This window comes from Pinus tabuliformis, chromosome 5_1 (genome assembly GCF_031772625.1).
Source record: "Pinus tabuliformis cultivar Carrire ecotype Pingquan chromosome 5_1, CPIR1, whole genome shotgun sequence".
Lineage (NCBI taxonomy): Eukaryota > Viridiplantae > Streptophyta > Pinopsida > Pinales > Pinaceae > Pinus > Pinus tabuliformis.
The window spans coordinates 783,812,777-783,839,543 of record NC_142305.1 but is presented as its reverse complement, the minus strand read 5'-3'; the positions used below and the strand labels follow the sequence as shown (position 1 = coordinate 783,839,543).

Genomic DNA, 26,767 nt, shown 5'->3' with positions numbered 1-26,767 from the left:
AAATATACCTTTACATAATGTGTAATAATTAATTAACAATATATAATTTGTTATTAAAATAAAAAGTCTTTTGAGAAAATTGATTAAGAATTCACAATTATAAATCAATTAAGGTTTAATTGGATTATCATTTTTCTAAGTACACAATATTTTTTTTTTTTAAAAGCATTGTCTCTAACATTGTCATGCAATTAGGTGTTCTAACTTGCAAGCCTTTTAGAAAGGAAAGAAAAGGATGAGAGTGTTAATGATGAATTAACTTTGATTATGAGTATATGTCATTAGGCTAATATAGTGTGTAATTAGTAATTACCAAAACCATATAAATAAAAATCACAAATTAAAAAGGATCACATAATGGTATCATATCAACCGTGGGACTTACCTTACAAAGTCAACTTTTAATTTGGAAAACTTTTTGGTGAGAATTCCTCATAAACCTTTTCTGTATTACAATTATTATCCATGTCAATTTTTTCACAATACACATACTCAATAGAGACATATGACAAAACTGCTGAAACTGATCATATTTTGCAACTTCATCCATCTTGCTAAGTGATGCTCTAAACCATAAAGGGAAGAAAGTATATCCTTGGTTGCTTATGACTGAAAGTATATCCTTGCTTCCTTATGGCTATTAAGGAGATCAATGATATAAAAATAGAGTAAAACAGACCAAAAGAAAATATTCGTGATTCTCCAATAAATCATAATTTCTCAGCAAAGATATATATATATATGTAAATTTTCGTAAGATTTCTTTTCTTTTTCATAATATCTGGGAATTTAACTTCCAACACAATAGTAGTTAGCAACCCAAAAAAATTCGACCAGATTTGAACTTATGGTTTTTGGCCACCTTCCTGAGACAAATAATTTGACTAATTAAAGATTTCATGTGTGTGAAACATTAAAAAAAAAAAAAAAAAATGAGAGAAATAAAAAGCCAAAATTTATCATGGTAGAAAATAATAAAACAATATCGTGTGAGGTTCCTAATCATCAGAATGTCCTAGCTATTAAGTTCTTTATATAAACAGGGATAAAGAACTTGAGTGGCTATGAACATTGCGTGGAATTTCGGCATGGTGAGAAAATTGAACAACATACAAAATTCCATGATTGACAGGGTGGAAAAGGATCAAATTAGCCAGTACAATGATATGCCGAAGTAAAAGCATCTGTCCCATGATAGTGTTACTGCAAATCACCACAAAAACTGGACGGCCAAGTGAAATGGTGCCACTGCAAACCATATTAGAGAAGCTGTCAGGAAGTCTGGGAGATGGGACCTTGCCTTCTTTTTCTTCTGATCCTTCCCTAGTCTACTTAAAAAGCTCAATTGACTCCATTTCCGATTGTGCTTTATCTATGATACAAGTGCTTTACCTATTGAGTAAGCTCCTGGATGTTGGAGTTTGCTGCGTGAACCAGGGTGCTTATGTCTTCAATGACGGGGTAGAAAGACAGTTACTGCGCAGCAATATATTCAGTATATTGTTCTGAAAGAGTAAATTCACGTCTGGGGATGATGGTGCTTCCCTGAACCGCACAATGGAAAATGACTGGAATTGGAATCCGCCCTCTTGATATACTTTATTACAATGTGGATATTTAGGATCTTGTTATTTGCAATGCATTTTTCGCATTGTCAGAAGACAAATAACAATCAGCAGGACCAAGTTAAGTGGCAATGAGGGTTGTTCTTTTTTTTAAACCTGGGTATTGAAGGCTAAATGAGAAAATTCCTTCAAGATTTGAAAAAATGACTCACGAGTGAGAAGAATCGTTCCAAGTGACGTCATCTTGAATGCCACCTTAACTTGTAATCTTTAAAACGGTATTTTGGTATTTTAGAGCAGCAGTATTCTCATACAAATTAAATGGTTGGTTGATAATTATTTAGAGTCATTATAATGATTAAAAGGTTTATTTGTGTTTGTTTTTTTCTTCTTCTAATAAAAAATTGTACTTTGATAGGGAAGGGGTCTAATAGGTGATCGAGCGTACTATTAACACATTTTTAGATGTTAAGTCACTAGTTCAATTCCCATTTTATTCGGGTGTTATTCTTGGACATGACCATGATGTAGCCTCGTTAATATCGAACTTACAAAAAAAATAAGGAATACAAATTATATTATGTAAACACATTGAGTGTGTATGCAATCTAGTCGAAAACCAACCAGAGGAGTAATCATTAGACTACAATGATCAGGGTATGGACCCTAGGGTCAAAAAGCCCCACACCTCAAAGCATAGAGAATGTAAATAAAATAACACTGGGCATGCATGCCCGACCAAGGAAAAACGCAAAAGGGAGCAAAAAATAACACAGTAAAAACCCTACAACACGTTGCATAAACTAGAAACAATGAAACTTGAGTAAGAAACCCCACTACAAAACAACAGGGAAAAACCCAACAAACCGAAAAAACAAAAAACATACAAGGTACAAGCCACCTGTAGACTAAAAAATGGAGACCCAAAACTAGGCCTCATGAAGAAAAATGAGTTGCAATGCTACCGCAACACAGACCTTGCAACGAATAAAGAAAGATAACCAGATAAGGCAGAAAGAGGCGAGAAGAGGCTAAGACACGACTCCAGTGTAGAACCCAGACCGAGGAGGCGACACCGACGAATTAAACCACTGCAACTAAGAAGAAATCGTCCATGAACTATAACTTGTCGCCGAAAGACTAATCCAAATGGCGATGAGGCAAGAAACAACGCGAAGAGAACTAACATCCACCCAACTTGCCGCCCCCTTAACATTGCTTCAGAGGACCAGGCAACGACACGAATGAATATTCTAGGCACGACAACATCAACCCAACACATTGCAAACTAACTCCACGAACAAGCTACAATCCCTGCAAGGAAATGAGGAACACAACGAAAATGATAGAGGAGGCATGAACTAGGTTTGAGGCAGTTAGAGTTAGCCACCTCGACCCCACTCCCTCAACTCTAACATTTATGTGTAAGTTAATTTATAGTTATTTAATTTATATAATTTTGAAATTTTGTAAAGTTAGAACATTATGAAGGTCTCAAACACACCAAATAAGTTTTGAAACAAAAAAACTGTTCAGAAATCCTTCTTCATTTCATATGTTAGATTTTGTATATTATGAAAAATATTCTCATATTATTAAATCTAGACTATCCATACATTTTAATTTTTTGAAAAATGAAAAATTTAAAAACTATAATTTCAGATAAACCACGTTTATTAACGTAACTAAATAATAAAAAATTCCTATCCTAAAATTTAACATTTCCTCTAAAATAATCAAAATTATTGAAATATATATATATATATATAAATAATAGCCTCTGATGTTTTAGCAAAAACTCTAAAATAGGGTACTAGATAGAGAACTTTCCTATCAAGTTTATCACGTTTAGCATTTCACTTGTCGCATGGATGTAGAAAAGATAATTGAATATTTTTGTGAGAAACTGTGAAAAAGCTTACACCTTAACGAGATAAGATTGGCATTCAATACGTTTAAATAGGAATCTTGAGTAAGGTTTCAGAAGTAAGATTTTTTATTTAAAAAAAACGAAGAACAAATTTGAATATCAATATAGAATCTAAGATAATTTTTATTAATATATATTTTTTTAAGAATTGAAGTTCATCAAAATATCTAATTCCTGGGGTATTAATATCTACATTATACCAATAAAAGTTTTCTAATTAAAAAATCCTACTCTCCATTTCTTAATGTTTATATTAAGTTCTTTTGTTATTGGGGTGATTGTAATATGTTAAAATATAGAAAGTAGTATATTACATTAAATATGTGTTTTTTTTTTTTTGTTTTTTAATTTAATTTAATTTAATGTAAAGTATAATTATTAATTTACAAAGATTTTACTCATAATTAATTAGGAAAAGTTTTTTTTTTCATAAGTAAGAGTATTTTTTAATAGTTATTATTGAGATAAGTGTGTTGATGTCTATTATCATTTACCCCACATATATATATATATATATATATATAAGGTAAAATCTGTCACATTAAAAGAAATTATAATATTATATCAAGTGTTTTAATTTCCTATCTAATTGTATAGACAACTTGTTTAGGAATATTTAGAAATGCCTTTATCTATATACATCTTTTTATAAATAAAATATCCTGCATTTTATTTAGCAACATTATTTTCTTTTTTCTAATCCTTTTCATAGTTGTTTTTGAAGTGTGATTTAATGCATAGAAACATTTTTGAAACATGATCTTATAGATTATATTTTTTTCTTTTGGCTGATTCAAAAACATTATGCCAATTGGATTTTGGTAAGAAAACATTTTCTTAACATCTCAAGGAAACATTTGAAATTAGTAGATATTTTCAATATTGAGTTGACATTTTTTATGGACTTGTTTCTTTCAGTTTTGCATGGGCACAAAAGCATCAAGATGCATCATTCCTTCCAGGTGACAATATACACTATCTTACTTGAGTCAATATTTGTTATTTTAAAGTTATTGCATTGAAATATTATATAAAAAAGAAGTTGAAATTAATACCTTTTGTGGGGTTAGTACTTTGAGAACATAATATTAGAATATTTCAACATTAAAAAGAAATGTTTTTCATGCTTCATTTTCTTTTTACTCCTCATATTAAGTAAAGTAAAGACAATGAATTTTTAAATTGTTAGTGCAATGACTTTTATGTGCTTGATGTCATAACAACCTACAACAAAGGTTAGAAATACTGAAATGCTCAACTAATACTACATACATGATTATGAGCACTTGTTTGTTTGTGTGTGGGTATATTATTTGACATTCACATACATTAACATATGATCTTATACCCACTTGTTTTCTTTCCTATTACATATTCTCATGCTGAATCCTTGACTAAGAATCCATTTGAGTCATATCCCTTTTATATTTTTCTACATTAAAATGACATCTATAAAAAATAAATTATTTGCACATGGATGGTTTAAGTAGAAATCATTATCTCTGTTAATTGGACCTAGCCTAGTTGGTTTTTGGAGGAGTGGTATCTTCCCTACCCCAATTCAATTCCACAAGTGACATGTTGAGCTCTTAATGAGCATATTGTTGAGAAAAATCTTGAGCCTATGTAGGATCTAGTTTACCCTAGGTATTGTTACTATTCAAACTATTAAGTGTCATAAAGGTATTTACGAGACACTAAGGTGGCACCACATAAAACAAGATCCCACTATCACCTCAACATGAGTCCCCACTCTTTAAACTTAACTCCTATTGAAAATCTTTGGGATAATTCCCTACAAATGTGCTCCACCAAAGAAATTAGAAGACTAGTTCCTAATAATGGAGTCTAAGGTGAACATAGGAGTTAATTGTGTTTTATTACTAATCTGAAAATGAAATATGATTGCAAAAAAAAAACATATCAACAAGCGAAAAAACACTCAAATCACCAAAAAACAACTCTTAGAAAAGTACAAAATTAAGTGTTAGAAACCCTTACCAATTGAGAGATGAATACTTTGTTGTAGATTTTGGTAGATGGTTGTAGATAATGAAATAACTCGTTTTACACCTACAGATCTGAAAAACCCATAAAAATGTAGAAAATAACAAGCCAAACACCCTTTTGGGGTAATCCACAAGCACAAAAATGCCAATAAAAGCTTGATTTATTATAGATCTGAAAAACGCATAAAAATGTAGAAAATAGCAAGCCACACACCCTTTTGGGGTAATCCACAAGCACAAAAATGCTAATAAAAGCTTGATTTATGGGTGAGGGGGCTAGGAGAATGAATAGACAACAATAAAAATAGCCCATCACTAAAAATAATTTTTTAATATTGATGATAATAAAATTTGAAAATTATTTACTCAATTAGGGGGCAAATACCCATGGTCAAAACCCATATTTATTTTTTATGTATATTTTTAATTTACAACAAGCTATAAATGAAATATTCACTTCAATTAATGATAAAATATAACCTTGAAGTTAGAAATAAACAAGAATTTATAAGTACATATCTTTTAGATTAAACCCTTGAGTGAGGGTTCCACTTGCCACCCAAATATTGTTGCTATGAATTCTGTGGCAGATTTAAAAATCATTGGACAACCCTTTGAAATAACTTTAGATTTGTTTTTGTGCACAACTCAAGAGAATTATACATTTCTTGGGCCAAATGGATAATATTTAAGTAAAATTCAATTAATAAAATTAATTAAAAGATGCACTTTAAACACGAGCTAGTAATTTATTATTTTTGTATTTTTGTTTTTAATAAAACAGAAAATTAAAAGAAATGTTGAATTTTATATAAATTGGTTGTTGTAGTGAGGCTTACCTTGGCCTTTCAATTTAACTTTTCCAGTGTCGAATTGTGATCACAACCTCTTCTAGATTAACCTTCTGATTTGGACTAGGAAATGGGATTGGTGTCGAAAAGACTAATCACACCCATTCTAGTGTAAGATAATTATATCAGTCTCCAAATCTAACTAGGAGCAATTTCCTTTGAAATTTTTTTGGCCACTGGGTTGACTATGATACTGAGAGAGTTCTTGTCTTTACTAAAGGAACCTCTAACAAGGGTTTGTCTAGCAAATCGGTTTGATAACCCCAATCACCAACAAAGTAGAAGATGAGGGCCAAGGCCCTAATCTTCCCTTCCACGTGACTTGTAGCCCCTTAATTGATCAACCCACAAAGTTTTGTGTGACTTGGTGTACCTGTAAATATCTTATGAATGACATTTTCTACAATGGCTAATGAGAAAAGGAATAAAAAGTTCAATCCACAAAATTTGTTTGCACCCAAAAATGATAGTTATTATTATGGCATAATGATCTCACAATTCAACAACAAAATGGGAGGAGGGAGTGGCCATATATAAATTTTCTTGCAATAGCTAGTTTGCAACACTCTCCCAAAAATAACTAATTGACTTGTCATCCCCAACCCAGAGACAAAATCATATGAATAGAAAATATTTTTTACATAACACTTTTGTCCACAAGAGGAGTTCAACTTGCTTGGTTGAGGAAAACAACTAGCACAGAGGATGAGATTACTTGACTTGTCTATATTTGTTTGGAGAGAGGTTGGATTTGCTTGCAAGAGAGTTCACTCTACATTTTAACATCTAGTTTATGTCCAAATGTGTGTTGAAAAATGCAACAAGAAATTCTCAATTTGATTTTGCCTTGATTAAATTGAGAAAATTCAAATTTCCACATCAGCAGACAACTTGGATGCAGTTAACTTGTGTGACATGGCTTATGTCACCCAGTTTACTCAATAAATTTGAGTTAATGGTTGGAGTTCAGTTTCCATGTGTTGATTGCTAATATATAGCAATTTAGTTCAGTTAGTTTCAGTTGTACTCGATCAAACTAGTTCCAATTGTCAATAGAACTAGTGCATGGTCAGTTGAAGAGTGGGACAACAGTCTAACTCAGAGATCATCCAGTGAGCTGATGCATGCAACCAAATTAGCTCATGCATGCATAGAATTCAAGTTCCCCAGCTATGGTGGAGATTCCAAGGTAGTGTACAATTAATTATATATTAGATTGGGTGTATAGTTTATTGTATTGCTCAGGTGATCAACCCTGAGGAATTGCGCAAACGTTTTGGAGGAAATTCCTAAATAATAGGGGCCTATTTCCTCATAAATTGCATAAGGAAATAGGGGCTCAAGCAGAGGCAAAAATTGACTAAGTCTAGGTCAAATCTTCTCAGTGAGCAGAGAGATAGGTTATGCACTTGCAAGTTGTGCTCAGTTGAACAAAGCAATTTTAATACATCTTTATTCATCAGATTAATGCAAGCAGGCATTAGGGTTTGTAAGAGTTTGCTTTCCCCAGGAAAAATACTATTTGTATTTGTGTGATTTCTTATTGCATGTTTGAGATTTTTGTTATAAATTGTGAATTAAACTCTGCAAAGCAGTAGAGTATGATTGTGTCTTGTGATTTAGATTAAAATTTCATGAGCAGTTGTGATTCTATATCGTAATTTCTACATGGTATCAGAGCAAGATTCACATTAAAAACCAATCATTGAAGTCCTCGTGTACAGTGATCATTGAAGAACTAATGAGCTGTTAGGAGGCAGAGTTATGGAGCCCTAGTTCAGGGCAGATTCAGAAGACCCTGTGTGTAGATTTCTTAATGGAGATGGAAGGTTGCTAGTGGGCATATCAGCAAGCCAATGTTTAGTGACATAAAAAGGAGTTGTGATCATTGACATTGGCAAATTGAGGGATAGAGAGATTTCCCGCAGGGAGATTGAGACTCGGAGGGAGTCTAGTTTTAGAGGGTGCAACCCTATGGAAGCTAGTACTTTAGGATATGGGAAGATTAGACTCATTATTTCAGTAGTTGTAGTAGTAGTGCAGAAGAAGCAACAAAGAAGTAGCAACAACAATATGAGTAGATCAAATTTTGCCATGCATGTAGCTATACCTCCAGGTCTGAGGTGGGGCGATGTAGAGCCCTAGCTCCAAGAGTGCAGAAATATGGGGAAGGGTCCATTGAGGTATTCTCATCATGGATCATTACCTTGCTACAAGGGCCCACAATATTCAGTGGCAGGAGGATCAATGTTAGTCAGATACCGAGGAGTGCAGAGGAGTGTTGATAGTAGAGTAGGAGGCTCATTAGCAGAATCAAAACAACACAATTCTCCCAATAGACAGTTGTAGATAGTTGATTCGATGTTTTTTTTTGTTTTGTTTTTTTCATGCTTCTCAGTTGCAGTAACAACAACAACAGTGAGAGGTGTTGCATGCAGTATATTTCATAGGTGCGGGATAGGGGTGGTTGATAATCCCTTTCTTGCTTGAGAGGGGGTGTTGAAAAATGCGGCAAGACATTCTCATTTTTATTTTTCCTTGATTAAATGGAGAAAATTTGAATTTCCACATCAGCAGACAATTTGGATGTAGTTAACTTGTATGACATGGCTTGTGTCACCTAGTTTACTCAGTAAATTCGAGTTAATGGGTTGGAGTTCAGTTTGCTTGTGTTGATTGCTAATTTATAGCAATCTAGTTCAGTTAGTTTCAGTTGTACTTAGTTAAACTAGTTCCAACAGTCAATAGAACTAGTGCATGGTCAGTTGAGTAGTGGGACAACAGTCTAACTCAGAGATCATCGAGTTAACTAATGCATGCAACTAAATTAGCTCATGTATGTAGAGAATTCGAGTTCCCAAGCTATGGTGGAGATTCCAAGGGAGTGTGAAATTAATTATATACTAGATTGAGTGTATAGTTTTTGTATTGGTCAGGTGATTAACCCTGAGGAATTGCACAAGCATTTTGGAGGAAATTCCTAAATAATAGGGGCCTATTTCCTTAGGAATTGCACAAGGAAACAGAGGCTCATGCAGAGGCAAAATTTGACAAAGTTTGGGTCAGAGCTTCTCAGTAAGCAAAGAAAGAGGTTATTCACTTGTAGGTTGTGCTCAGTTGAGAAAAACAATTATAATACATCTATATTCATCAGATTATTGCAAACAGGCATTGGGGTTTTTAACATTTTGCTTTCCCCGAGAAAAATACTATTTGCATGTGTGTGATTTCTTATTGCATGTTTGGTATTTTTGTTCTAAATTGTGAATTGAATTCTGCAAAGTAGTAGAGTAGGATTGTGTCTTGTGATTTAGATTAAAATTTCATGAGCAGTTACAATTATACATCATAATTTCTACATTGTGGTCCAATGTTCCATTTGTTTGACCTCAACAACCCCAATGTCCACTTGAAGGAAAAGAAAAATCTAGTGAAAGGATGTTCGATTTGGTCCATGATGCTTGATTTCTAATGAGCTTCAACATTTTTACTTGAATACTTGGCTTTGATGATTCAAGGAATCTGACACATGGGTTTTTTTAGATGAATTTTGCGTAAATTTTGATGTAAATGTTTCCTTTTCATGTCAAGTATGGACCTTATTTTTCCCATTTTTACCCACAAATGCCAAAAAAAGGCATGACCACCTTTGAGTTGGAATATCTACCCGATGCCTTCAATTTTGCTAAAATCTTTACATGGCATGTAAAGTACACATTATTCCAGACATTTTGAACCTTTGTTGATTTTTGACCTTGAGAATCTGTGCATTGGGACTTATGAACTGCCTTGGGAAACATGAAATGTTAGGAATTATGAGATTGCCATGTTGAGAACTATAAAATGAATACTAAACAAACTCTAAAGGAATGCATGTAGACTCTGTGACACATGACCATGTGGAAATGACATAGGTGTGCTCAATACATGGGATGGACTAGCCCTCCATAACACGATCACCCCTAAAAAACCAATGGCTCCTCTAAACCATGTGTCCAAGTAGGTGCACCCTAAGGCCTCCAGTCCTATCCAGGATGAAAGAATTCAAGGGTCGAGTCTAAAAATACTAGGCATGTCCAACCATAATAGAGATACGATACCATAACACATAACATGAGATGGCCAACAAGACTTTTGAATTGCATTCTTTGGACTTACAGTGGTGTTTCCAAAAGAGAAAAAAATGGCTATAGATACACTGCTAAAATGAGGGGTAAAAACTACCATTCTCAAATGAGGCTTAAGTGCTTGGCGGGTTTCCTTGGGAAGTGTATTTCATAAAAAAAGATATCATTATTTATAAATATTAAAAAAACATTTTGAAAAATACTAATATAATATTGATGTTGAAAATCATATAAGATAAAATATTTTTATTAATACCTAATAAATGGCCCAAAAAAAAGTAAGTGGGATTGCTAAGTGCAACAATGTTGATACAAACTAGAAGTGCAAGAGTCACTCCCATAGAAGGAAGATAAAACAAATCTAATATTTAATCTCAAAGATCTAAGAATAAAGTTGAAAGAAAAATATACCCAAAGGGGGAGTGCAAAATATAAATATAATTGTGTGCTTGAGGTCCAAAACCTCGAGGGAAATGTACAAGGGTACAAGGGAGAGAAGCTCATGACCTATTGGAGCTATCACCTAGAACTGAGGAGAGAGACAAAGATCTATGTCCCTTCTCCAAGTCAACAATATCAGTATGTGCATCTCTTGTCGTATGGACACACTGACAATTACATATCCCAAATCAACACACTTACACCACACGAACTAATATGGACCCAATGCAAAAAATTAATATTATAAATTGTTGGTATGAACATAATGAGGGATGGGGTATGAGGAGAGTGATCTAATCTAGTAAGACTCATGGTTACCAAGAGTAATAAAATGAGATTAGTTTTCTCCTTTGAACACTTTCCAATTCCATGGTGTATGCTAAGCATTATGGGAATTTTGAGGTCCAAAATGGGCCTCCTAAGGAAAATAATAAAATAATAATTAAAATAATAAATAAGAATTGTGAATTTTTAAAGAAATATTATTATTATTATTATTATTATTTTAAATTGTATTTTTGGCTTATCTTCTTATAGGATTACTCAAATGTCAAGTGTAGATATTCGTTGGATGCAGAATTAAATTACACATCCCGATTACCCATTCTACATACTTTTGAGTAGACCCACATTGAAAAAAATGAAAATACATGAATAAAATGTGTTTTCATGTATTCTCATTTTTTTTTTTATGTGGGTCTACTCAAAAGTATGGAGAGTAGGTACTTGTTGGATGTGGAATTTAATTATGCATACAATGGGTGTGTACACTTGACATTTGAGTAAACCTATAAGGAGATAAGCCATAAATACAATAAAAAAAAAAAAGTAGTTTTTTTCTTTTCCCTCCAAAATATTTTCACCTAGGGATGACATTATCATTTGAATCCTATTGGTTTTTATAAAGTTAATTTTGTTAGTATCAATTTTGTTTCGAGGCCTATTTTTGACCTCAAAATTCCCCTAATGGTTGTTATCTCCTATCTATTTATCATGCAAATGCACATGATAATGAATAATATTAGTAACTACAAATAGGAAAATATTTCTAAGATCAAGGAAAGACATCAAAATATCCCAATTTTAATTCCTAGAATATATTAGGTCAAATTATGTATATTTAGTAATGATATGGTTATTTTAATAGATGCCAAGCCAAGTGGATTGAGTTGTAATGAACCCATAACATAAATATGATGTATACAAAATATGTTAAAAAATGGAACATAATATAATGAAAAACACAAACTAGTTGCCAAGAAGCATAATGGGGCTATGAGCCCATTAGGGGAATGGGAGAGGGATCCATGAGGAAAAAGTTTTAATTGTTGTCACTTTAAGGATCCCTGCTCATTTTACCATGTTTCCTTTGAAAATATCACTGCCCTTTTTACCACATAATATTAAGACGCTTTCTCATCATTTTGACCCTAAGCATGTTCAAAGTGAAAGTTGTCATATTTGTATGGAAGGAACATATGCTTGACGCAAGGGAAAAAAATTTGATTTGTGAGCTTTATTAGAGATGTTATTTTTTAATTCTTCTCCATTATGGAAGGAAATCGAATTACCTTGTGTCTAAAACCCATTGCCATAGTTAAAACCTGAACTTCGACACTGTGGTATTGAGAGCCACTATGTGCATGTAGTAATCCAAATGGTTTTGTTGATGGTAGAGTATGGAGATTGATATTGGTGGGGAATCCATGCTTGTGGAGTGATAAAAGAGGCTAAAGGCAAGATACAACCCTATTACCCACATGTATATGTTATTTTCTACTTGTATTTTGAGCTAAATACTATTATATGACTATATTATGTTTTACCGTAGGGAAATTGGTAATTGGATTCTTCTTTCTTGCATTGGAGCACATGTTGGGTTGGATTTCTTGACGAATTGTGTAGTATTGAAAGAAAAATCCTAAGTTGGTGTTGTGATTCTCTAAAAGTAAGAGTTTTATGGTTGAACGAATATTTTTTGAAGTGCCTATGGTTTCCTATAGTGAGCGAACCAACTTAGTCAATACCAAGAATCGTTAGAATATTAGTTGGGCCATAGTAAAAGCATGATTGACTTTGAGGGGTATCACAGTGGCATACAAAGGTCGTAATGTGGTTTTTTCCCTCTTAACCGCCATAATGTTTCCTTGATCTCATAGTCCCTGAAGAAAGAGGGAGAACGAGCTTATCATGCTAATGTTTGCTTGGACAAAGATGCTTATTATTGGTTGTGCTTCTTTTACTTATTATTATCCTAGGCATGTGCTTTCTTCTCCACTTTATTGGAATTCAATGAATGTTCGATAATCAAGAAAATAACCTCACAAGCAAAAGAGATAGGGACACCAAATACATGTGGTGGGTACTAGAAAATATACTAAAGAATCCACTATAGAATCAACGCAACATACTTAACACATGCATGGATGTTACGAACTCAATAGGTATACTCAACACACCTCAAGAGGAGAGAACTCAAGTTTGATGATTACAAATGATCACATGACTCCTTTATTTTTACTATTTTATCTCCCTTAAGTGTTATGACAAGCTTCCTTAAATAAAGCCACCAGAGTATAGTAAGAGCCCATTCAAGTGGTCCAATAAGTAACGTTTTCACATATTTTAACAGATTCAAGCATCCCCACTATGCATGACTTGGAAGTTGTCATTGCCACTACATCCCTACTTTCACAAGACTTGGAAAGTGTCATTACCACTACAAACCTCCTTAAACATGACTTGGAAGGTGTCATTACCACTACAAACCCCCTTAAACATGAATTTTAAGGTGTTTACCACTACATCCCCACTAAATGGCAACTCCTTAGATCTTAAGCATTGGCCAACATTTGAAAAACTTGGCCTATATCAACAACCAGTTGTAGATATCAACAACATGATCATTTATGTAACAACACTCAAGGGATATCACACCATCTTGTATGAAATTCTTGAGGTAGTGTGCACGAACCTATGTCTTCTTTTAATCTATAGGATATGTCATTAGTTATAAATTTATAATAATATTACATAATGAGATAAGGAATAAATGATCAAAACCTAACCAGGTTATCTATTTTGGCATGAAGACAAGTATGAGTTGGCTCCTCCTAACCTAGGTTGCTTTTCTCAGTTGTTTAAGAAATATTAGTGTATCTTGGTTGTTTATTTTTCAGGTTTGTCTAAATAAATGGGTAGAGGAACAATTTGTGTTGGTCCCTTATCTTATTCCATTCCCCATACCATCACTTCTACTTCCTCCATTGCAATTTTCTCCAATATTGATTCGTTCTCCTAAACCTATACTCTATTTGGAATATTGGTCAACATTTCATTCATGTCTTGATCATCATATAGTGGGTTGTGTGTATAAGGACTTATTCCTTCATCCTCTTTAAGGCTTTCACCTTCCAACCAATAGGGAGAGTTATTTTTAGAAATGGTGTTTCTTTAGTTTTCAAGCATTGGCGTGATAGTGAAAGAGATTGGTGTTTCTACCGCTCGCTTTTACCATAATCTTCTTGATTTTAACCACTAATGTTCCACCCTTATATTTTGGTCTTGGAGTAAGCAGGAGTTTGTTTGCCTTTCTTTAACTATTAGCTGTTTTCTGACCCCTTCTTCACTTTGAGCATGAAATTCCTTCAAAATGAAATTCCAATTCTTAATATCTTGTGAGGGGCCCTCTTTTATTTCTAGACCACTTTTTCAATTTGTCACTCTCTTTTATCCCACCTGTGTATTTTTTTAATTCATCTATAAGAGATGCACAAGAGTTTTGGACCAATTCTTCAAATTTGGGCATTAAGCACCATATAAGATTAGATCTTAAAGGTATTGGACCCATTTCTTGTGTGATAAACCATGCACCTTAAAAATGATAAGAAGTCAATGAAAATAATCCACTTCAAGGGTGGAACCTCTTTTTACGATGAATACAATACAATAAAATATATTATGATCCTAAGACTAGGTCTCCTTGGAATATATAGTGGAGACAAAGGGTGAAATTATGATGAAACGATACACTAAAAGGTTCTGACTTACATAACAATGTAAGAAAAGAAATGTAATCAACATCTAGGGCTTAATAATGGGTTTGAAGGTTAATATGAGGTTTTTCTATGGCTTAACGTGTCCCTTCCCTTCAAACAAGTGTTTTCCTGAACACTTGAATAACTATGGGTGTTTTTGCACATTGAATAACTCATGTTCCCATGTTTCCTATTCCATTGGTAGGTTCTTCCATTTGATGAGGTACACAGTAATTGCTTAATTTCTCAACCACTTAATCCTTGTTTTAATGATTGTGTCTGGTTCTATTATGATTTTCCCTTCTTCATAATCTCTAGTAAAATAGTTTGGATTGGGATTTTATCATTGATTACCTTCTTTTTAAGAAAGAATCATGGAAATCTAGATGTACATGTGAAGATGGAGGTAACTCCAATTTTGTAAGCCATACTTTCAATCATTTGCAATACCTTATAAGGATCATAATACCTTGATGTTAATTTATTTGGACACATATTCCATGAACCATCCTTTTTTGTTACCATAATCATTAGTGAAGAGAAAGCACTGTGGCTAGGTTGAATGATGCTACCAGCATCTAACATTTCTTGAATCAGAGGTCCAATCTCACCCTCTTGTGCATATGGGTACTATTAAGGCCTAGTGTTAGTTTGTATGCTTCTAGGTTGCAAATTAATAACATGGTCATGATCTCAAACAAGTGGAAGATGCTTAGGTATCTGTCTAAATATTTTGTAATGATTGTTGATAACTTTTTTGAGATCCACTAGAGTAGAGGATATATATGCTTGAACATCTAATAAGTAGAATTGTGCAATTATTTATTAGTACTTTGTTATGATATTAGAGGTTATCACTTTAGAGTGTTTCCCTTGTATACATATAAGCTCAGTTTCTTTGCCTTTTCAGGAAAATCTCATGACAAGATCGTGAAAATTAAGGTCCATTATCCCTAATGACTGTAACCATTAGACCCCTAATACAAAATCAACACTACCCATTTGGATCACAACCATGAGACTATCCCATAAACAATCCCACTCTTTTAGCTTAATATTATGGAACTTCCTTGAAAAATTTATAGTGTCTCCATCTGCAATCATTACTTGAAATTATGGTGTTGGAAATGCAAACCAATTGATAATTTTTTCCAATTTGTAATTGATGAAGTTATGGGTACTGCTAGAATCACTTAAGATTGTTATCTTTTTCTTTTTGATATGTCCTTCTATCTTGAGGGTTTATGGAGTATTGATGTTGACCAATGCGTGAAAAGATATTGTTGGAATAGCCTCTTCTAGCTCTAGATCTTGTGGCAATTCTAATTCTTGATCTTCTTCTTTATCATAGTCTATGTAGAATAATTTCTTCTCACCACATTAATGCCTCTTATTGTACTTATTGTCATAGTTGAAAGACATTCATTTTGCTATTCTTTCACCCATTTGTTGAGTTGTCAACCTTGTCGATTGAATGAGGTTAGGAGAGGGAGCATGATGTTCTCTATAGTTGTTAGTGACCACTCTTCTAGTGGCCATATTTTACTTTCAATATTCCTTGTTTTATTAAAAGCATGCTCTAGTGATTTAGGTTCAAAGAGATGAACCTCATGTTGGATACTTTCCATTAAAATTCCAATAAAGAGGTGTAACAAATAATCCTCTAAAATGTCCTTTACCCTAAGACTCAACTTTTGGAATTGTTGAATGTGCTCTATAATTGGACATTTTTTATGAAGATTTTCCAATTGACTAAAGAATGTATTTCTCTTAATATCCCCCTAATGTGCTATCAATTCCTCCATAAGAATGGATCAATAGACAATAGAGTCGTTTTCCATTTCGCAAATCCATTAATACTATTCAAATTGCTCTTGTTCTAAATGTAATGATGCAATATTTACCTTTTTTAAGGACTTCATTTGGTGTAGTTCAAAGTATTGCTCCATATAGAATATCCATATTATAGGATAGTTACCATCAAATTTCCTCATATCTATCTTCATAATGTAGTTCCTTGGTGCCACATTGATTCCTTGATAGCATGAATCTTGAGGTGATGAAAAATCATGATCTTAGGACTCCATATTTATGTCCTAAATATTTTCATGATATTCTTGCATTTCGATGTTTCGTTTAGGGAACTTCTCCCATTGGGTATGTAAAAGGAGGGTGGACGTGGAAATTTTCATATCTTCCATTTTATTTTCCATCTCATCCATTTTGTTTTCCAATTTATTTTCCACCTCTTCAATATAGTGAGAAATTTTTTCTCTTTGTTCTTGAGTCATAGTAGAGCTCTCTAGGGGTTTAGTTGGTGAAGTATATTTTGAAGCACCCTTAGGATCCATATGAGAAAAATAATAATGCTCCTCTTTTTCCTCGTTATCACAAATTTTGAATTACCAAAACAAATCTTCCAATTAAAAGCAATGCCAATTGTAAGTTACATACCTTTCAAAACCCTAATTTGTAGATTATCTAGATGGCTAACTTTTGTCCTTATATATCTCTAAAATTTGAGCCCTTATGAATTTGAAATTTTGGGCCAATAGTCCTTTGATATATATTTTTTACAGTTCCACTAGTTTGATCAAAATTTGATGTGCCAAGTGAATCAGATGGCAACCTTCACAAAACTTGTTGATTTTTGGCATATTCTCTAGAGCAAAATTGTATAGCTTGCCTTGTGTCCAATTTTTCAAATCTAACTCTATAATTTTTGCCTAAGTTAATTTCATAACTCTTTTTATATCCCTGAAAAATTCATAATTTAAAACTCTAAAATAAAGTTACAACAAACCTACCAAAATGTCTAGTTTAAAAACTTATTTTAAGACTAGTCACAAACCTTAATTTCCTTATAGTATATCACCAAAGTTATAGTGATAAAATATATTAAATTTAGATCACCTGTAACCTAATCCCCCTCCTCAGTATCCTCAAAATGTCACAATTTGAAGCTTCTCGGAAGAAAATTTATAGCGAAAATTCCAATATGACTTGTTTGAAATTGAATTTAGGAGCAATGAAAAACCATAACTTCCAAAATGTATATATTTGAAATTATCGTGAATAAAAACTTGAAAATTTTACGTTGGTACTTCGATATTCTTCCTCAGTCTCACACAAATTTCATTATCTAAATCTTCCCCCAAAAAATTATTATAGCTAAAATTCCAAGATACTTGTTTGAAATTGAATTTTGGAACAATCACAATCCCTAAATTCGATAGGGTAAATCTTTGAAATTATATTGAAACAAAACTTTAAATTTTGATCATGGGTATCTTTGTCCTTACTGTCTCTCCAAATTTCACTTTTTGAAGCTTGCTATAAAAAGAGTTATAACAAAAAATCCATGAAGTCTAGATTTATGGAGAAAAAACCTTAGGATCAAAGCTCTACTACCACATGTTATGAACCATGTGCATTAAAAATGATAAGAAGTCAATAAACACAATCCACTTCAAGGGTGAAACCTCCTTTGATAATGAATAAAATACAATACAATATATTATGATCCTAAGACTAGGTCTCCTTGGTGTGTGTGTATATATATATATCTATGAGATAAATGGTACAACTATAATGAAAGGGTACAATGGAAGGTTCTGGCCCACATAGCATATAACAATAGAAATGAAATAACTCAATAATTAGAGCTTAATAAATGGTTTTAGGGTTAACATGGGTCATGTCTAAGGCTTAACATCTTGAGATGTAGATATTGATAAAAAATTGGTTTATGGTTAGAAATTGCAGAAATAATGATTGCCAATATAAGAATTATTTGTTTTAATACTAAGAAATTATATGAAAAAACCTTCTCTAGTCATTTTAAAATTTAGAACTATTGGTTTATTATTCTAGGAATCCTCTGTTTTTAGGCTTCATATCAACTAGGCCTCGTTTTGAAATAAAATATTGAACTAGTTCTCTACACACGTCTTTCATATATACTACTTATTTTTTATGTCTAGGGTCAAGTTGAAGTCTCTAACAATAATTCTATTTTGAAGTCAAAGTTGCTAATTAGATGTGTCATTCTCCTTCTTTTCTCTACAATTATTAGAAGCATAAACATTTTCTATTTGTAATTTTTATCTAGTGGTGAAAACTAGAAATACAATTATGATCTAATGGGGGTCCTTGGAGAGAAATTTCCCTACAAATGATCAATGTGTCTCATAAAGTATTCGTTCATTTTGAAAAAACCCTTGGATATTCTATAAAACATCTCTTACATCCCTTTCACAATGTTTTTTTAACTTCTAATTAATTTGATTCCTCCAAGTTGGTCTCTTTTTTTTTTTCCAAAGAAAAAAGCGAACTTTTTATAAACAAGATAAAAAGTTACATAGTATATGCCCGAGCATTCCTTTTGCTGTATGATGATATCATAAAGCTACTACAGAAAAGTGACTGTCTTTTCTGTACAAAAAGCTGAACAATGTATCCTCTGTAGACGTAAACCTCATGAACAGTTTACGTTTCCAGCAACAAGACACTAAAAATAGTCCAAAAAACATTATCCATCAAGAGGTCTCGGTTCCATATCTATTTCCCGGGTCTCCTCTTAGGAGGAAAACAACCCAACAGAAAATAGATACTAATCAAAACTTTGAAAACTAGTTTTCAATATACAACAGCAGTCCCAAAAGGATAAATCGCATTGTGAAACAAAAACGATAGGAAAAACATCAAGAAAAACTAGAAGTGTGGAGGCTGATCCGACACACGGATCTGTCCATGAATCTCCTCTGCTACTTTCCAGCTGCCCAGATCCTGCTGCAAACCTTCCTTAGAAAGCTTGTCTGCTGAAACATTGCGCTCCCTGTAGATATGGCATAGTGAGAACACATTAAAAGAGAGTTTTAAAACCTGTATTTCTTCTAATAAAGGTCTCAGCATATAATTTTGACAACTACTTTGACCATTAACCCATTTTATGACATTTAAAGAGTCTCCAAAGATCTGAACCGTGTGGATGTTCCTGTGAGTGAGCCAGCAAAGAAGAAGTTTTAGGGCTGATAATTCTGCAAAGTTATTTGATCCCGTGCCTAGACCCACTGAAGCTTTTAAAATCTGGTCTCTTGCAAGAGTATTACTACTATTTTTTCTTTTTAATTACAATTATGAAATAATCTTGTTTTATTCTGGCATCTAATCTTCTCTTGTTCTAGGAGATTGCATCCATTACTTGCTTTTGGTTTTGGACCTAGGTCCCTAGGTATGGAACCAATGTTGATTGGGATCCTAACAACTTGTTCCTAGGCCACTTCTTAATGTGTTTTGTTGGCCTTCTTCCTTTTTGTTTGTGAATTTGTCTCTTGTTATTCTCATTCTTCCTCTTTTTTTGTGGAGTTGGTTGTTGTGGAGGGGGACAATTCCCAATCATTTTCCACACATAATACTAAGAGGTGCTATTAATATTTCATGATGGATGGGTTGATACTTTAAGTGCTTATTTAGACGTGAGTTTCTCGAGATTTAATCCTCAATTTCTTGATTCCTTGTTTCTTCTTGTGTTTGTATTTGAGGTTGGATTATTTTCTCCCTAATTCTCCATCATTCTTGTTGGGTTTTACATGCTTCTCAATCTTATATCTTTAAGATGTTGAATATGTTTGAGCTACCTAACAATGTTTGCTTAGATGAAGATCCTTGTTGTTGGTTGTGCTTCCTCTTTTTGTTATCATTTTGGGTTGGTGCTTTCTGCTCCTACACTCCATTGGAATTTAATGATGGGTTCCATTATCAACCAAAGTGGAAAAAGAGACACCAAGAATATCTGGTGGATATTGGAAATACCCTAATTAATGCACTATCTCTTTAAAGCATCATATACAACATATGATTGAATATCAAAGAACTCAAGGGACAGGAAATGTTCAACAGCCCCAAGAGGAGAGAACTCAATTTTGAATACTAAAATGAGAAAGTGACTCCTCTACTTATACTATTTGGTCTCCCTTAAACAACCTTGTAACATTCAATACTTCTTTAGACTTAATCTTAGTGGTGGATAATGCAATGATCTACTACTTCTTTCATCTCCAAGAAATTAGACTTGAACCAATGTGAAACACATACCTAGAAGTAATTTTAGGGTCATCATCACCACCACCCCAATTGAGGTTCAGACATACCTCTAACTTAGCATCACTCATGTTGGAATAATTGCTTCCCAACTAATTAGTCTATTTGACATATTTCACAAGCATATTTGTTGCATTCATATGGTTATCTGTCAGGTGCTACATGAATCTCAATACCAAGCTAACAACAAATGTAAGGTCAGCTCTACTATGAGTCAATTAAATAAGGTTGCCAGCAAATTGCCTATACAAAGTAGCATCAACATTTGGAGAGTCACACACGTTGGTCAGCGTGACTCATGACTGATATGGGGTAGAAAAAGCCCTGAAATTTTTTGTCTTAAACCTCTTAAACAAATAAAGAAAATGTTTAGGTTGATATATGTCATCCTCCAATTACAAAACTTGGAGGCCAAGAAAGAAATCAAGCAATCCTAAGTCTATCATCTAAAATGTATTCTTCAAATTAGCATTCAAACCAATAATGAAATCACTAATACTCCTTGTTAGCACTAAATCATCTATGTATAAAAAAATAAAAGGACTCTCACCATTCAATTCTTAGCTGAAATTCTGTGATATGATTCATAGCACTTGAAACCACAATGAAAAATAACCTATGAATCTTCTCAGACCATGCTCAATGTGTCAATTTCAGACCATACAAGGATTTTCTCAACTTGCACACAAGTGGATGATTATTATCTACTCAAAATATGGTGGTATTTCCATACAAAAATTCTTATCAAGATCCCCATTTAAGTAGGCACTCTTCACATCCATCAAATGTATCTCCCAACCAAAACTAGCAACACCACAAATATAATCCACCTTAGCAATATTATCAAATTTCCTAGAGTAGTTAATTCATTCTTATTGGGAGAATCCCTTTAATACTGATTTTTTTGTATCTCTTCATTATACTATGTGAAGTGAACTTGGTCATGTAGGCCCATTTGCATTTCACCACATTCTTCTCATTCAAACAAGGAACCAACTCCAAAATATTGTTCTTCATCAATTCTTTATACATAATATTTTCCCATTTTACATTGCCTTGGGCATTTTCATACGATTGAGGATTCTTATGTATTTATCACTTTAGTCATGATTGCAAAACTTGCATGTTGTTTTTGGCTTCAAGTTCTCTTGGAATCATTCACGTCACTAGTATTTACACCATTATCCTTAATGGTGTTCATATCCCACTTGGAACGATGAGTCTCCACTATATAAGAATTCTTTATTTCCATCTCATCATGAATATTATCAATCACATCATTAAAATCTCAACATGAGTAGGTTTAGTAGTACCTAATTTCTCCTTTGAATGTAGAATCAATGGAGACTAGGTGGAATAACATTAAAGGGAGAAGAAAGAATGTTATAACCGGAAACCTTATCATTGAAAATAATAACTCCCTAAATGATCACTTCATGTTTATTTTGATTCTACAATTGATAAATCTTGGACTCTTCAAAATATCCCATCACAATGCGTGGATGACATTGAGATCCAACTTCTTCTAGTTTTCATCTAGGATATGATTCCAAGAAATGCATCCAAAGGTCCTAAAAACACAATGGTGGGTTTGCTGCCACTTCATCTCTCAAGAGGTGTCATGTTCCTCATGACTATGGTGGGTGTATAGTCCCTAACACCTACAATCCCACTAATACTGTAATTGTAATTAATTATATTATTGATTCTTTTATGGGCATGCAAATGTAAATGGGGAAAATACACAAAACAGTTGTAATTATAATATAATACTAGCTTATGAAGAGTTGCAGCCTTAATATAGACCATGAGAAGTCATGAGAGGAAAGAAGCCAACAAAGATGGAGATTATGGAATTAACCCTTGCCCATGAGTTATTGGGTTGAGCCAATATTATGAGATTGTTAACTGTCCAAAGAAAATATCAAATGGGAAGATGTAGTAATAAATTCCAATAGTTATGAGAGGACTGGGGCTATACCCGAGATATCTTATCCAAGACATAGGACAATGGTATCGAATTTCTGAAAGGTATGGACGACGTACCCTAGATACTCTTGATCACCATGTAATCCCATCAAAGGAAGAAACGCATATTCACATAGAGAAGAATGAACATTCGAAGAAAGAAGCACTTTATGGGTAGTGGAAAGGATTCTCTTGGAAGAGGGGAGCATTCTCTAGGAACTTGTGGAGAAAGGATCGTACACAAGAGTAGAGAGAAGTGGTGCATCACAAAGCAGAGACCATACAAATAGGTGAATAATGATAGATGATTAGATGAAGGAGAATGGAATTCAGAACTCCAACCTGTGTTGATGAGCGAACTTTCTCATGGCCTCTTGGTTTGGCTTGGGGGTGGCCAAATGTAAGAAATATTGTAGTGCAACTAAGCCTACGATGGGGTGGAATGTGGCTTACCATCATCAATGGCAGGTAGCATTTGTTTGAAATAAGATAAGTTCCCTTGTGGACTTATATTTGTAACGTAAACCACAATAAATGAAATGGAATTTATGATGATAGATTGTACATCTATGAGATTCTTTCTAAATGGATATCATAGACTGTACGTTTCTAAACATAGGGATATCAACTTCTCTAGCCCTGCAGCTTTCTTTAATGGTGTTGCCTTCAAGGGGGAATGTCGTTGTGGAGTTTACTAAGTTATCGATCCCTCCCACACTTTTCATTTCTTCTGAAATGGGGGTCTAGGCACCAATTGTAGGGCTGAGGTTGTGGCACTATGGGTTGTGATTAAATGTGCATCTTGGTTAGCTCTTGATGCTATTCATATTTTCGGTGATTCCTGCTCTATTATTGAATGGATGTAGGGTCGTAATTCATTGGTTGTGCCCTCCTTACATCACTGGAAACAACAAATTTGGGCATTGAAATCCTCCTTTCAAAATATTACCTTTAGCCATATCTACAGAGAGCAAAGTTATATGGTGGTTTCCCTTTCTGAGAGGGGTGTATCTTAACATCCTAGGGTCATCCATTTTAGCACTTCAATCAATGGCTCTGTTTGCAATTCTGAAGCCTTCTTTGTTTAATCTTTGGCTGGATTCAATATGCTTTGGCTCCTCTTTCATGTCTAATTTTTGTACCTAGGGATAACTTCTTGTTCATGGTTATAAATTTTTCAACTGGCTGTTGAGCCTGCATCGCCCTATCTTTTTTATGTTATGACATTGTTATTTTTTGGGCCATTTTGTCTTTTGGGCCATCTGGAGATTTCTGCTATGTTATTGGAGACTCTTGCTTTCAGTACCCCGGGTTATTTTTGTCTGATCCTTTTGGTTTTTCCATGTTAGATGGATTTGGAAATTTTGTAGATCTTGGTTTTTTTTCTTGATTTTATGTAACTTATTTTATGCATAAGTGAAGTAGTTCATTTTTTCTTCATGAGAAAAAAAAGACTATATGTTGCTTGTTCATGATATAAACTAGCAAATTTTTCCAATGATGCCTAGATGGTAGAGAAAATATGGTTTTGATGGTTGTGATAGTTGTGTAATGTTCATATGCTTGCTTTTTTAACTTTATGTTCTTTTATGATGTGTTGAGGAGAATAGGACCGATAAATCCATAACCTTGGGTATTGCTAAGCTCCTAGTTGGTGCCAAATTCAATCAAGAAGTATGAATGAGGAGACTAGGGAAGTTAACCATTAGTATCTTGGATAGCCATAATGGTTGGTTGGTTCCAACCAAGGAATCTTGAATAGAAATTTGGTTTGCCTTAGATACACCAGGTAAGATTTGAGCTTGTTTTAGAGAGCAGAATGTATTATTGATGTTTTAGACTTAGAGTCAATGGAAATAACCTTGAAAACAAGATGAGGACCTAGCTGAGAGATGTCTTTGAGGAAAATTTTATGACATGTGTTATATAGTTCTTTGAAGGATTCGTGAATTGATTGGATAGTATCTTGAAGGGATTGATGTAAACTAGTGAGGTTCTTGGTGACTATGTTAGCCTTGCTAGGCTAGCTTGATATTTAGTAGCAATAATGTATGTTGTTTGTATAGATGGTTAGTGGGAATGTTTACTTGGTTGGGAGAAGAAGTCTAAAGGCCTCAGGAGATGCAAACTCTGTGCAATAGCCTCTCTAGCTTCATGTGAGAAGTTGATTGGTTATTGACTGAGAGATGGAGTATATAATTGCATTCATGTTTAATGAAGACCTTTGTAGTTTCAGAAGTCTTCTGGGAGGTTTTCATTGCCTTTTTAAAGTCTCTATCAATCCTTAGAAATTAGTCGAAATCACTCTATTAGAAACCTCAAAGATTCGGGGCTTGGCTCTTTGTTTTGGAATTTTTAGAATTTGAGGTTCAGATGCCCTAGCCTCAACCCCTAGTCATATCGATGATAAAGATGGTTGTTACCAAGAAATAATAGATAAGGGGCTTATCGGGATATTGTGCTACTAGGAGGTTTCAACCTTCATATTGAGTTTAGCCCTGATACAAACAAAACCCAAAACTTTGTTAATTAACAGAGATAGATGACCAAACATGTCAAGTGACAACATATCGAGTGTCAGCGTTTTAATTTCTTAGTGTATTGAGAGAGCATGGTGGATTCTACCGACATGAAGTTTTGGTGTAAACAAAACCTATGTTATTCGTCATCTGGTTGTAAATTAGGGAGTTGTCGATTGATGGGACTAGGTGTCAAGCATTTAGAACGCGAATAACAAGCATTTTCCCAATATTGCTAAAGCACGATAGGGACCCTGACGTGGAAAGCGACAAAGTAGTAGTGAAAATTTTATAAAGCATCGAAGAACATAATAGGCATGGTAGTTGTTCATTTTCCATTTGTTGGATACGTATCTAGTGTTTCATGTCTAGTCTAGTGGCTTCTTGTGCACCCTTTTCTAGTTCTACCTCTACACAAATCCACACATATGCATATTAACCAATATTTCATTTTGTGTTGTGACTCTATGTGCACCCTAGTTTATTCCCAATTGCATCAAATGTTTCATCATCCCACAATATGAGTGGGAGATGCAAAGGTCTACCCAAATTGACACCATTATGGGTATATCATCTTTTCAATTGAAATTGAGCATCCGCTTGTTAAGATACCTTCCACATGGGGAAAGGAACCAAGTGTTATTCCTACAGATGAATTCCTTATCTAATTTAATTTAAATAAGAATGTATAATATCCTTGTCTACATAAATAGTTATGGATGTGGATTTCTAAGTGAGCGATTCATTGCTTCACAAACTAGTATTCAATAGTTTTAAACAACATCCAATCTCCCAAGAATCTCCAAACTAGAGCAAGCTTCGAGAATACTACGTCATCATTGAGGAGGAGGCAACAAACAATATTTTTGATAAAAATCTATCTTGGCTTGGATTTTAACTTTCATAGTTTCAAAGGTTATTACCCTATAAAATCTCTGAAGAGAATGAGGGGCCCAAAAGCATTCTCTTCGAGGGGGGACCTCCCTCCTCAAATGAGGCTATGAACATATTAGAGATCAAATTGTCAAAACCCTAAGAAAGTTTACCCAGAGTAATTGGTAATTACTATTTAGTTGGGCTCAATGTCCATATAAATCCAACTAATTAAAACTAATTTTTAACCCTAATTACATGAGATTCATCCTATATATACTGTCTGTGAGTGATGAGTTACCATGAGATACAAAATACTTATATCTTACATGGAATAGATTCTAA

The 26,767-nt window shown here is 33.7% G+C and overlaps 1 protein-coding gene across 1 annotated transcript in view; it reads left to right on the top strand.

Moving 5' to 3' along the window:
• The window catches only part of LOC149167283 (protein ZINC INDUCED FACILITATOR 1-like), a 283,522-nt gene that overhangs the window by 255,979 nt on the left and 776 nt on the right, over positions 1–26,767 (top strand). Inside the window, exon 16 of the mRNA XM_089431494.1 lies at positions 4,414–4,457. Coding sequence (XP_089287620.1) covers positions 4,414–4,457 — 44 coding nt within the window. The remainder of the gene's footprint in view (positions 1–4,413; positions 4,458–26,767) is intronic.